Source organism: Asparagus officinalis, chromosome 4 (genome assembly GCF_001876935.1).
Source record: "Asparagus officinalis chromosome 4, Aspof.V1, whole genome shotgun sequence".
In the NCBI taxonomy this organism is placed as follows: domain Eukaryota; kingdom Viridiplantae; phylum Streptophyta; class Magnoliopsida; order Asparagales; family Asparagaceae; genus Asparagus; species Asparagus officinalis.
In genome coordinates, this window is record NC_033797.1 from 22,468,583 (window position 1) to 22,482,064 (window position 13,482).

General features: G+C 38.1%; 1 protein-coding gene across 1 annotated transcript; it reads left to right on the forward strand.

The window, feature by feature from the left end:
* On the forward strand, positions 9,114-13,257 carry LOC109838346. Its single transcript, XM_020406797.1, has 4 exons — positions 9,114-9,123; positions 10,479-11,448; positions 11,635-12,234; positions 13,119-13,257. Exons 1-4 carry the CDS (start codon positions 9,114-9,116, stop codon positions 13,255-13,257), a joined length of 1,719 nt encoding a protein of 572 aa, XP_020262386.1.

Genomic DNA, 13,482 nt, shown 5'->3' on the forward strand with positions numbered 1-13,482 from the left:
CCGAAACTTAGCATTTATTTACTCCCCTAAAGTTTTATAGTTGCATATGTACCCTTCAAAAGGGGTTCGTCTGCATATACCTTAATATTCCAATTATATCTATGTCCATGGCATCAGCTTTCGTGCATTTTTTAGTTGAATCCACAAGAAGAAGAAGTGATGGCTTAACACTAACAAATAAATTAGATTATTGTATAACTCTTTAAAGTTATCATGAATTATATAGTAAATGGTAAACATGAAGTTTTGATGTTATTATTGATTCCGATATAGTGCTTGTACCATATTTACTAAAATTCGTTCTCTTTATGATCACAATTCGATCACGGTACTTTTTGGGTATTGATGATGTTGGAGGGCTTTAACAAAACATAAGTGACAAAGAAAAACAAACCAACTATAAAAATAGACAAGCCACTTAAAAAGACTATATATGAACAAATGAAATAATATATATCTTCGTCCTAATAAACAGCCAACCCATTAATATAAAATCCAAGACAAAAACACTCGAACCAAACCAATGAAAAAAACAACCAAAAACCACAGAACAATTTCTCCCTCCATTTTTTTTCTTCTTCTTTTAACTACCACCAAATGCACCTACTGCTTGTAATAGTAGTTTCAAAAAAATTACTTTTCACCCGTATATAATGTGTCCTTTTATCGATCAGTCCACTTTACTAGGACAATTTGAGATTTAAATTTTCCTCCCCCACTAAAAAGTAGCATATTAATTTATCTAGTGGGTAATTATAATTCATTCTAAATCTAGCACTCATCGTATCATTCATGATCTCACTAATTACTAATTTATTCTCAAAGACAAAACGCAATCACTCATTAAACAAATCGACGGTTCCGATATATGTAGTGATCTACGTCACATTCTATTTTAGGTATATAGCTAAACTACCTTAAAAGCAACATATTTCTTCGCAAATGACAACCTTTACCAAAAACGAAAAAGTCAATTAGATAAAAGAGCTGCAGTTCGAACGGTAGGAGAAAATCTAGTTTCGTACCGTTTTCTTCGTTCAAAGTAGTCCAACAAAGATCCAAGATACCCACCAAACACTACGTTTGACCTACTCCATCCAAAACGTGTATACTATTGATTAAGCCATTCTCATCAAGCTAAGCAAAGTATAATCAAATTCTAGTTGTACAAATCTTTACGTCTCGTGCTGCTTTAATAGTGACTAGCTTAGATGTAAACTTTTTGTGCAAAAGGAAAAGGCAAGTGAAAAGGTTGTAATTGGCTAAATAATCATCTTAGTTAATTGAATTCAAAACTACCAAACTTACCCACCAAGGAAAATACAAGAACAAGGACTCCTAATATTATTCTGATTTTGATTTACGTCAAAATCAATCAAGTGTTCTTTGAAAGTTCAAGGAAAAAAAAATTGCTTGTGTTTGGGTTTATTGTGCAAAGATTATTGAAATCTACTTAATGTGACCCCATGGAAAGCTACCAAAAAGTCGTAGGTAGATATCCATACTCCCATTAAATGGCATGTGCAAGCAATAAAATTCTTTTGTAGCTTTATTTATATTTGTTTATTTATGCTTCACTTACAATAGGCATAGGTTTTGTTTGGTTATAATCATTTAGTATTCTTCCAACCAAAAAAAGTTCATCGAAAATGGACAAAACTGAGGCAAAAGGATGTTGAAATGGTTTGGACCAACAGTGAGAAAACTAGCTAACAAGTATGGCCTTTAAACACAGATCATAGGCAAGTTGGATTTTCCAATGTTAGTACCTCTGACCATGGAAATTAGACTAATTAGTCCCTCCAGTCATTGGCATTGTTAGTAATTTGCTATTTGAAATTAGTCCCCCTCTAATTAGAAGTATCAGTAAGAAGATATTAGAATTGCAAGATCGATGAGTAATTTCAATAGTTTGAAGGACTAATTTGAAAATGTATTTAATTGATAGACACTGGAAAAAGGACTTGCAAAGGAATCTGGTTGAAACATTTATTGACGGTACTGGTGTAGACATTTATTTCTCTTCTTTGCCTATATGATATATAATATGGCAGGGGTTTTTTTTTTGGCCCTTTCGAAACCTCCAGAAACAATCATTTTTCTTATTTCATATATCTATTTTTAATGAGACAGATGATGATGCATTATATTGTTTTTCCGTTAATAATATGGTTAGATCCTTGTTTTCGTATATATCCAAGCCTGAAACTCTCCTCCCCTGCACTAAGGGTGCGTTGAGTTTGACAGCTCTTTAACATGAAGCGGGGTTTAATCTTGATCCTAGCTAAATTTAGCCTGTTAAAACTATTTCGGTTTTGAATCACATCTCCATTGGGCCAAAACAAAAGTAATTTACTTTAAAAACGAAGTTAGAATTACTCCTGATTTAATTTTAGTGGCTCCCAAACACATCCTAAAATTTTGAAATTATAATGATTGAGGGTGATAAATTTATTCTCAATCATGTTTTTGCAGGTAAAATGCTTTTCATCGATTGAAATCCGAGCTAAAGAACAATTTTTTTATTTTTTATTTTGTGAAAATCGGTTTTAAATTTCTGTTCAATAAGATTTAAATTTTAGATGCTTTGATACCATCTGAACTTCTTTCACTACACTGGATTATATGATTTTATGGTGAGGAGTATAACTTTGTACTCGCTTATATTATCGCTAAATTACCAAATTGGTATATTCTGTAACTGTACTAACTAGTTGGTACTAAAAGTTTCTCTGGTGAAAAGTAATCCGAGTATGCAACTAGACATTTTTTTGCCGCTGGTGAAAACTTGGAGGTAAAATTGCATGACTTAATTTCAGGATTATTAGAATACTAACGTGATTGGATTTAGATGACATGACACAAATAAAATTGTAGATTTCTTGAGATCTAATGTGATTTTGAAAATGTAGATGATTAGTAGGATGATTATCCTTTTTGTTTTTGAAGTAATAAATAGGCGATTTATGCCCTATCCAAAATATTTTCTATATGAAGAACTCCTCGTAAATTATGCTAATTATTAGGATGACTATGGTATCTAATTGAACGAAAACAAAGTTTTTTTTTAATATAAATATGTTTAAAATTGGCAAAAAGTCTTCTCTAAATTTTACTTGACGGCGAAGAAAAATGTCTAATCGCATAATAAGTGCACTTTTTATATTAAAAAGTCGCTGAAGAAACTTTTACCACCAAACTGAGTAAGAGGGAGTTGAAAAAAAAAAATACCAATTCGATAATTTAATTGTTATCTTATTGGGAGCCTCAATAAGGGGCCAAGAAAGAGATTGAGAGAAATTGAGAAACCCAAAATTGTTCCTCTTCTATAAGCAAAAGCTTCTCATGTGCCCCTCATGAAAGAACCATGCGCATCAACAGGATTTGAGCTCTTAGGCTACATGTTATTTGTTCCCTGCAGAGATCTTTCTTACTGAGATTTTCTTAATAAAAAGGGCCCCCTCCATCCTCCACTAGTTTAAATAAAGATGAAATTGCTTTTAGTCGTAGTAGTTACCATGTTGCTGTCACATAGTGATTTCAAAATCTCTACTTACCTCAGCATTTGATCATATACACTTCATGACTTAACAGGATAGAAGAAAGATGGATACCAAATAGTTTATGACCCCACTCACTTTCACCGCCTCTCAATGTCGAAAATTCAAACAGATGCATCTTTGGAAGCAAATACCTTTTGGTGACTGTAAACCTTATAAAAGGACTTAAACGCTGGACTATAATGGAGAGGATCTGATGCTGTGCGCGGAAGCCAATTGTTGTGCTTGGAGGAATCAAAACAAACGCCGAGAAAAAACAGCCAAACAAACAAAAATAACGGCACAAACATAAACAAACGAATTTTACGTGGTTCGGTAAGTTACATACGTCCACGGGGCAAGAAGTGGATGTGTTTCCACTAATAGAGAAGGAGAGTACAAATAGAGATTACAAATCCACAAACTAATCTCTCACACAAAGCTCTTAATCTCTCAAACAAAACTCTAACCAATAGCTCCAGAAAATACCTATTTTCTGTGCTCTAAATATCCCCTATACTGCTCCCCCAGAAACGCCAAACCAATTATGAACAGGAAACTGCAAATTTGGGTTTGACCCGATACGCGGTCGACCGCGGCGGTCGATCGCGATAAATGACAAAGCCTAAAAAACAATTACAGGCTTCGGCGATCGACCATGCCCAACTCCAGACTCTGGGGTTTGAATTACAGGGTCTGGCGGTTGACCACGGCGGTTGACCGCACCAAGACCTGAATCAAGCCCAGGGTCCGTGCACGAATATGGTCGACCGGCCTTGCACCGCGGTCGACCGCACACCACAAAAAAACAATTCCTGCTTCCAAAACCTATTCTAAACCAATTCATTCGCCAAATCTATAATTCTCCACCTCGGTAAAGTTTTTCCAAAACTGAGCCGACACCAATACCAACCAAACGTCTCACTTATTACGTCCAGTACGAAGTGGAACAAATCCACGACAATGGACTCAATCCACAACAAGTCGAAACATAAATAAGAATGTGAGTACTTTCCAAACGTCGGTATCAACTCACCAAACCGATTGCATCATAAATGACTGCCTACGTATCCTTTTGCCCAAGAAATCAAGTCTTCACGTAGTTCACCAAATGGCCTCCAAAGGCCCTCAATCCATTAGAAGAGTTCTCAACCCTTCCTCAACATCACCAATGAATCTGCGGCTGATAGCACTCCCAATGGCCCCAAAGTGAGACGAACCAAACACCTCCACCTGAGGTGAATCAACGTCCATATCCAAATCCAAACCACGTCCACCAGCTGCACTCGAATCAACCAACTTATCATATGCATCCAAATCAACATGATCCCCAAACTGTGTTACCTCACCTGGAATCTCAAACGATACAGTATGATCTGGAGTATATGGAGTAATCTCCACCCAATGTGGAGTAGCATCACCCTCCACCTGCTGTGATATTACAACGATCTGATCAACACTCTTCACCTGCCGAGAGTCAAATGTGATATACCTGCTTAGAATAAAATCAGAAGCCAATACCTAATAATCAAACACGCTTCTGAATCCCAAATGTGCACTCAGATCAAATCTCACATCCTCGATGTGACCATATGTTGGGCGACCAAACATCCGAAGCAACCCAATATCTGAAGCAGCTCCATCAGATCCAAAATATCTAAACGTAACAGTCAGCAACCTATGATTAAGATGACCCGAATATGTCGAAGCCTGAACACCAAAATCAATGCTCGACATCAAACGTCGATCCTCCTCCAGTAAGGAATGACCCATCAAAATTGTCATCTCATCTCGTCGCCTAATGTTTCATCTCCAATGAAGTGTCTCAAACTGCCATGAGCTCGACACAAATGCAGAAAAGAACCCCTATCAAAATCAGAATGACATATTAACTTTCTGCCAATACACTTCTTCCACCTGTTGTTGACTACTAGGACATCACACCAACGGGACTTGGTTGTAACCCACAAATACCTAGAACAGTCACCAACACAGAAAACCAAATATCTATTACCATCCAATGATACCTCCTTGAAAGACCCCCAAATGTCTAAATGAATACCACCTAGAAGACCTCTCGATCAATGGATAGAAGAGCACGAATAGCCTGAAGAATCCGAATCTGAATTGTCACCACTAGTCTTGGCAACATTCACATTTGAAGCTTGAATAGTTTTCACCTTATTCTTCCCTACTCGATCTGTCAACTTTGGGCATTCGACTTTCCAACGTTCATCCTCTTTACAAAAAGCACACTGATTCCTACCAACTGAAGGATGTGTCCCTCTAAACTATGACCTCCTACCTCGGTTTGGACTCTTTGCTCTTGCGACCAATGCCCCGCTACTGGCTTAATAAAAGTCTCCTTATCCTTCTTCCGAAGCTGATAATTCACAAGTACAGCGGTGACCTCACTATACGAAAGAGATGCTTTTCCATTAATAATAGTAAGGACGAATGTCTCATATTACTCGTCGGGCAAGAAACTCAACAATAACAACGCCTTGTTCTCATCTTCAATCATCACATCTACATTCGTCAAATCCGTAAGAAGCTTCATGTAGTTGTTCATGTGATCACCAATGGAGGCCCCTTTCTTCAATTGGAAGCGATAAAACCTCCTATAGGTTATCTAAAAATCACTGCAGATAGCTAATCTCTCATCAAACACCGATAGTGGAAGTTACAATCTGACGACTTCCAGAAGACTATAATTTGAAGACTTTCACGTAGATCGATAAAGGTTACAATCTGACGACCTTCACAATAACAGATGAAAGCTCTAGTTCAACAGCCTTCACAATCAACATCAGAAGTTATAATCTGATGACTCTCATATTTTTAAAGAGCCAAGATGAAGATTATAAAATGACAGTTTTTGCAACGCTCCAGCAAAAGAGAGACCACAAATTGATGGTCTCTTCACATCAAAACGCAGAGGTCATCCTTGTATTTCACTATCAAAACGCAGAGGTCATCCCTGTGTTACATCATCAAAAAGTAGAGGTCATCTCTGTGTTACAACATCAAAACGCAGAGGTCATGCCCATGTTTCAGAGTCAAAACGCAGAGTTCATCCCCAGCGCTCCGGTTAAAAACACAGAGTTCGCGGACTTAAAACACGGAGTTCATCTCTACGTCCCAACTCTACGTTTCAAATTTACAACGCAGCACGACCTTTGCTTTCAGCCACCAAAATAGGCCCAACTCTGCGTTTTAAGTCTAAAACGCAAAGTTCGGGCCCTGAACGCTATTTTTCAGCGTTTGACTCGTTCAAAGCACGAACTGAACAGTTTTAAAACCGTTTTCCCCACAATTTAGGGAAGCAGTTTAAGGGGGCGGTTACACCCCATTCAGTCCCACTTAGGAGTGAATTAAGGGGGCAGTTACACCCAGCAGTTTAAGGGGGCGGTTACACCCCATTCAGTCCCACTTAGGAGTGAATTAAGGGGGCAGTTACACCCTTTAATCCCCTATAAATAGGAGTAAACATTCAGTCCCACTTAGGAGTGAATTAAGGGGGCAGTTACACCCTTTAATCCCCTATAAATAGGAGTAAACTCAACTGAGTTCAGGGCTTTTGGATCTTGGAGTATCTTGGAGATCTAGAGATCGGCTTCTTTGGATCATCTTCGAGCTTCTTGCAACAGATCATCTTCGAGCTTCCTACAGCAACAAAGTTCTTGGAGCATTCCCTTGGCTTATTAACTGATTTTTTGGTTCAAATCAATTCTTTTTCAAGAGTTTAAACTCGCTCTGAGTTATCAACTCGTTCAGAGTTTTAAACTTGATTTGCAAGTTCTCCATAGCGTCAAATCGTGAGGAGAAGATATCGTTCTAGTGAATCAAGCCGTTCGGATCGTCAACGGAGAGCAAACTCGACGCGAACATTCGAGGGAGGCACTCCATCACCACCGTGAAGAACTCAGAATTAAACAAAGGAGAGAATTCAGATCAATTCTCTTCTCTTTTGTAATCAGGAAATCTAAATTGTAATCAAGATTGAGAGAATAAAACATTCAATTCTTTCGTTGTCTTTTTACAAATTTTCCACCAAACACCTCCTCTTCAAATGCAAGCGATTTTCCTCTTCAAATACAAGTGTTTTTCCACACACTTCGTCAAATACTTGCTCTCTAGGATCTTCCAAATCTTCTTTGCCGAAGTCTCATTGATCACATCATATTTTAAATCTTATGTTAAACAAGACCTAATCACACCACACACACCGTTCGATTCATCTTCTTTTAAACTATTTCCACAATGTCGTCTGGCTTGCCGTCCAACTCTAACGTGTCTTTCAAATTTTACGCGTTGAGCGCATCCAAGACTTCACATCTCCAAAGACTAAAATTGTTTGTGCCATTAAACTTCTCCATATCTATCTTCATAGAGTGGATATTCAAACTTTGGACGGTCTTCATGCCGGAAATACTCTCCACAACTCCTTCTTTCTCGACTATCTTTTTCAAAGCACCACCAAACCAACGAGGAACAAATGAAGAATAGATCCAAACTGAAAAGAGAGATTTTTACCTCCAACTGAAACCCTAACAAGAGCATCTGAAAGATCTCATCCCCACACGACGGTAGACAAGATCCACAATAGTAAAAATCTTTCCTTTATCACTAATTAAAACCCTAGACGAACTTCCACAACGATCTAATCCTCCAATTAGCCCAAGCGTAGCCCGAGCTCTGATACCACTTATTTTGCGCGGGAGCCAATTTTTGTGCTTCGAGGAACCAAAACAAATGTCGGGAGAGCAAACCAAACAAACCAAAATAACGACACAAACACAAACAAATGAATTTTATATGGTTCGGCAAGTTGCCTACGTCCACGGGACAAGAAGGGGATGAGTTTTCACTAATAAAGAAGGTGAGAATAGAGATACAAATCCACAAACTAATCTCTCACATAAAGCTCTTAATCTCTCAAACAAAACCCTAACCAATAGCTCCAGAAAATACATCTTTTTTATGCTCCAAATATCCCCTATATTGCTCCCCCAGAAACCCTAAAACGTGTTGGTATTTATACCAAACACCAAACCAATTCAGAATAGGAAACTGCAAATTTGGGTTTGACCCTATACGCAGTCCACCGCGACGGTCGACCTGGACAAATGATAGAGCCCAAAAAATAATTGCAGGCTTCGGCGGTCGACCGCTGCAGTCAACCGCACCCAACTCCAGACTCTTGAGTTTGGATTACAGGGTCTGGCGGTCGACTGCGTCAGTTGACACCAAGACCTGAATCAAGCCCAGGGTCTGTGCACGAGTACGGTCGACTGGCCTTGCACCGCGGTCGACCGCATGTTAGTTTCGGTTACCACAAGGTGGTCCAATAACTTCCCATCATCAAGAGAGTTGGTTATGACTTAACCAACCACTTTGCCCACTAATTCCATTTATTGCTCTTTGATGGAGAGAGTATAAAAAGGGTATATAGATTTCGGGTCCCTACACCTGCTCTTCAATTTTTGAAAGAAAAATACACCATCGTTTAGTGAAGAGATAAGGTTCAGAAGATCTTCGAAATTAACATCCATATCTTTGAGTAAGATAACGATGGCTGGAGGTTAGTTTAATCCATTACGCTTCCGTTATGATATAGATTATATTTTTAGTTTCTAAACATGTTTAGATCGAATATTTGATTTTCTATCATGTTTAGATTAACTTTCAGTAATTTAAATATAGTTTACATTTGGTATCAGAGCTTTTGGTTGTAGAACTTATGATTTTCCATAATGATATCTATTTCTCGTTTTTTTTTATAATTAATTGTTCATTGTGAAAATCATTTGTTCTAAAGATCTTGGTATAATGATAATCAAATCAATAATGAAGTTCAAATTGATTTGCTTAATTAACAATTCGGATCTGTTTATTCAATATCTATACATATCCTGATTGTATTAAATACTTTAAGTGAAATAGCCTAGTGGTAAGGCTTGAGGATTTGGCCTAGAGGTTTGGTGTTCAAACCCCTAGGGCTACACCATATATTAGAAAGTCTTTGATGGGCCTTGGGCTCTTGGGGTCTCTTTGAATTCTAAAAAAAAATAAAAATTTCCTTGCTTTCATTTTTTCTTTTTTTTCCCCTGCCTACATTACGTATTTCACAATTTCTGGTTAATGTTTATTTTCATGCATGTTAGATCCATTGCGGTTATCAAGTGGTGGTTTCTGTGAATATAATTAAATGACTATTTAATTATTTTGGGAGTAGCCACAGCATCCTTAATTAATTAAAACTGTACAATAAGGTTTGTTATATCACTTGTTAAGGATCTTATTTAGAAGAGTAAACATTAATTGTGATTAATCGGATGTGATATAATATGTTGCTACGATGCTGAATACGTAGACTCGGTCGTTTTTTATGGGAACGAACCACCCAGCAACGTGGGTTAAGCGCTGACTTATCCCTACTTAGGCTTCGGGATAAAATGCCCCAGACTGGATTCTGGTGTCTTTTTCAATCGGTGAAAGACTAAACCGGCGACGCGTGTTTGGCGTTGACTTATCCCTACTTAGGATTCGAGATAAAATTCCCCGTGCCTTTGAGGCACGGATTTTGGGAGTTGAAAAAGTGTTGTCTTCTCTTGGGGCAAAGACGAACCCGATGCGGCAATTCCACCTGCTAATTACTCTGATATGAAATGTGATGTTCCCGAGCTCAAAGGGGACAACTACAAACTGTGGGTAAATTATATTTTCTAATTTACCCACAGGGATTAGGAAATGAAGCATAATTTGATAGTTTTATCATGAAGTTAAGATAAATCTAATTGAATTGGAACTTTAGCCCACAGGCAAGTTTTATGTCACTAGATTTATATATTTTCATGTTTTTACATTGGTAGAACATGTCATATTTTGTTAGCTTCAAAATTAGTAACATGAGCATGATTATTTAATTTATTGCAGCAATTCCACCTGCTAATTACTCTATTATGAAATGTGATGTTCCCGAGCTCAAAGGGGACAACTACAAAGTGTGGAAGGAGAGAGTTCTCCTTCATTTGGGATGGATGGACATAGACTATGCCATTAGGAAGATTGAACCCCCTACAGTTACTGAAATCAGCACTGCAGACGAAATTCAGCTTTATGAAAAATGGGAACGATCCAATCGTCTCTGTGTGATGTTCATAAAGACTAAAATTTCTGCTGGTATAAGGGGTTCAGTCGAGCAGGTCGACAAGGTCCAAGATTTACTAAAGGCTATCGATGAGCAGTTCGCCACTTCAGACAAAGTAATAGCGAGCACCCTGATCATACAGTTTTCATCCTTGAGGCTCACCAGCGTAAGGGGTGTACGTGATCATATCATGCGCATGAGGGACATTGCGGCTCAGTTGAAGGTATTAGAGGTTGAGATGTCTGAAGCCTTCCTGGTTCACTACATCCTTTGCACCTTACCTCAGCAATATGGCCCATTTAAGATATCCTACAACACACATAAGGACAAATGGTCGATCAATGAATTGTTGACCATGTGTGTTCAGGAAGAGGGCAGGCTGCTTATGGAGGAAAAGGAAAAGGAAAAGGAAATTGTGAACTTTACTACCCCTGGGAAGTACAAGAAGAAGGATCAAGCCAAGGACAAGGGGAAAGGGAAAATCCCTCCTCAAAAGGACATTAAGAAAGAGATTGTGTGCTTCTTTTGCAAAAAGAATGGGCACGTTAAGAAACAATGCTCCAAGTTCATGAAGTGGCTTGATAAGAAAGGTACTCAACTTTCTTTTGTTTGTTATGAATCCAATATGTTTGATGTTAATCATAACACATGGTGGATTGATTCTGGTTCTACAATCCATGTCACCAATTCATTGCAGGATTTACCATGTCACCAATTCATTACAGGATTTACGAGATCTGCGGAAGCCGATGGGAAGTGAGCACAGCGTCTATTCAGGAAATAAGATGCCCTCACATGTGGAGGCCATTGGCACGTGCAGACTGGTTTTAAGTAGTGGTTTTATTTTAAGTTTAGAAAAGACGTTTTATATTCCTAGTTTTTTTAGGAATTTAATTTCAGTTTCCAGACTTGTATCAGATGGTTATTCCTTTAACTTTTCAGATTTTTTGGATTTAATTTGTCTTATAAATATGATGTTATTGGATGTGGTACTTTGTCTGATGGTCTTTTCCTCCTTAATTTGCAAAATGATGAAAACCATACTTCTATGCACGTTCATGAAAATGTTGGTACTAAACGATGTGTTGTGAATGAAGAGTCTTCTATATTGTGGCATCGGAGATTGGGACATATCTCCATTGATAGAATTAAAAGGTTAGTGAATGATGGGGTACTTGGTACTTTGGATTTTACTGACTTTGAGACTTGTATAAGCTGCATTAAGGGTAAGCAGACTAACAAGTTCAAGAAAGGTGCCAAAAGAAGTTCTGAATTATTGGAAATCATACACACTGACATTTGTTGTCCAGACATGGATGCATACCGTGATAAGTACTTCATCTCTTTCATAGATGATTACTCGCGATACATGTATCTCTACTTGCTTAACAGTAAGAATGAAGCACTAGATGCTTTTAAGGTGTTTAAAGCAGAAGTAGAGAAACAATGTGGCAAACAAATTAAGATCGTGAGATCCGATAGAGGTGGAGAATACTATGGTAGATACACTGAGAGTGGCCATGCAAATGGTCCATTTGCGAGGTTTCTTCCAAAATGCGTTAAAAAAAGTTGTGTGTGTGTGGGGGTTGGGGGGGGGAGGGGGTTGGCCGGGGGATTTAGTTCATATAATTGCGTATATCTTTATGGTTGAAGAGGAAATAGCATGCTCCACTCGGATAGGAGCACAACTAATTCATCCGTCAATCTCGTGACAAATGCCAGAATTCACCTCTACCATCCTACTAATTCATTCTGACGGGACGCAATATCATGATGCGCCTATTCCTGTTCCCTTCCTTCAATATGTTTGGCTCTCGATAGTTTATGTGCCGGATACTCGGCCAAAATGTGAACCGTTAGGCCCATAAGCCACCATTACATACGAACACACAAAAAGAGCGACGAACACAGAAAAAAAAGACCACCTCCCATTGTTCCAGGTTTATTCGTTTTAGCAGTTCTATGATACATCTTGTCTGCATAATCCGTGTACAAAGTCAGATAACACACGTGTAATTTTACAAACTCACAGCTTCTTTTGGATAACCTACGAACTCCTCCCACCATCCTCTTTGGGTAGTAAACACCATTATACCAAAGTTTACTGGTTTTCTGCAGTCATGTGACCTTCAGGTTATAGCTGTGCACTTACCACCCTGTACGCCCTCAAGTTTCAAGAAAAGAGAGAAAACAAGAAAGAAAAGACACCAAACGCAGACAAAAGAGTTCCCTCTACTCCAGGTTTCTTTCTCAACGCGATTGTGTGAATTATCGCCTACATAGTACATGTACATTCTCATACCCTATCTTGGCAATATGCATGTTTGAATGCAAACTTTCAGTACTTGATGCATGACTTCGGAACTCGATGTGCTCCCATAATCAATACTTAGTAAGCATATCGACATCAAATACTTGGCCATTAGAGAACGTGTTAAGGAAAAGAAAGTGGTCATTGAGCACCTTAGCACTGAGTTGATGATTGCTGATGCTTTGACTAAAGGCATGCCACCAAAGAATTTCAAGGATCATGTAGTAAGAATGGGACTTGGTTCCATGATGTAAGTATTCATTGTATATATATTTGATATTTTGTTGAAACTCTTATTCAGTTGATATTTTCTCATTTGTTTTTGTGCACATACATATTTGTTTGTTTGAGAAATATCATTAAAGTTTGGACCTCGAATAAACATAGGGTTTATTCATTAAGTCATTTGGGATTGAGAGACACGATACATTGTGATACATGGAAGATACTACTCAACATTAGAGAACCTATCACCATGA

What these genes read in the sequence shown, in the direction of transcription:
- LOC109838346 (XM_020406797.1), top strand. An exon ending in TCTGCGGAAGCCGATGGGAA is followed by an intron (nt 11,449 to 11,634) that starts GTGAGCACAGCG and finishes TTAACTTTTCAG; the next exon opens with ATTTTTTGGATTTAATTTGT. An exon ending in GCAAATGGTCCATTTGCGAG is followed by an intron (nt 12,235 to 13,118) that starts GTTTCTTCCAAA and finishes CTTGGCCATTAG; the next exon opens with AGAACGTGTTAAGGAAAAGA.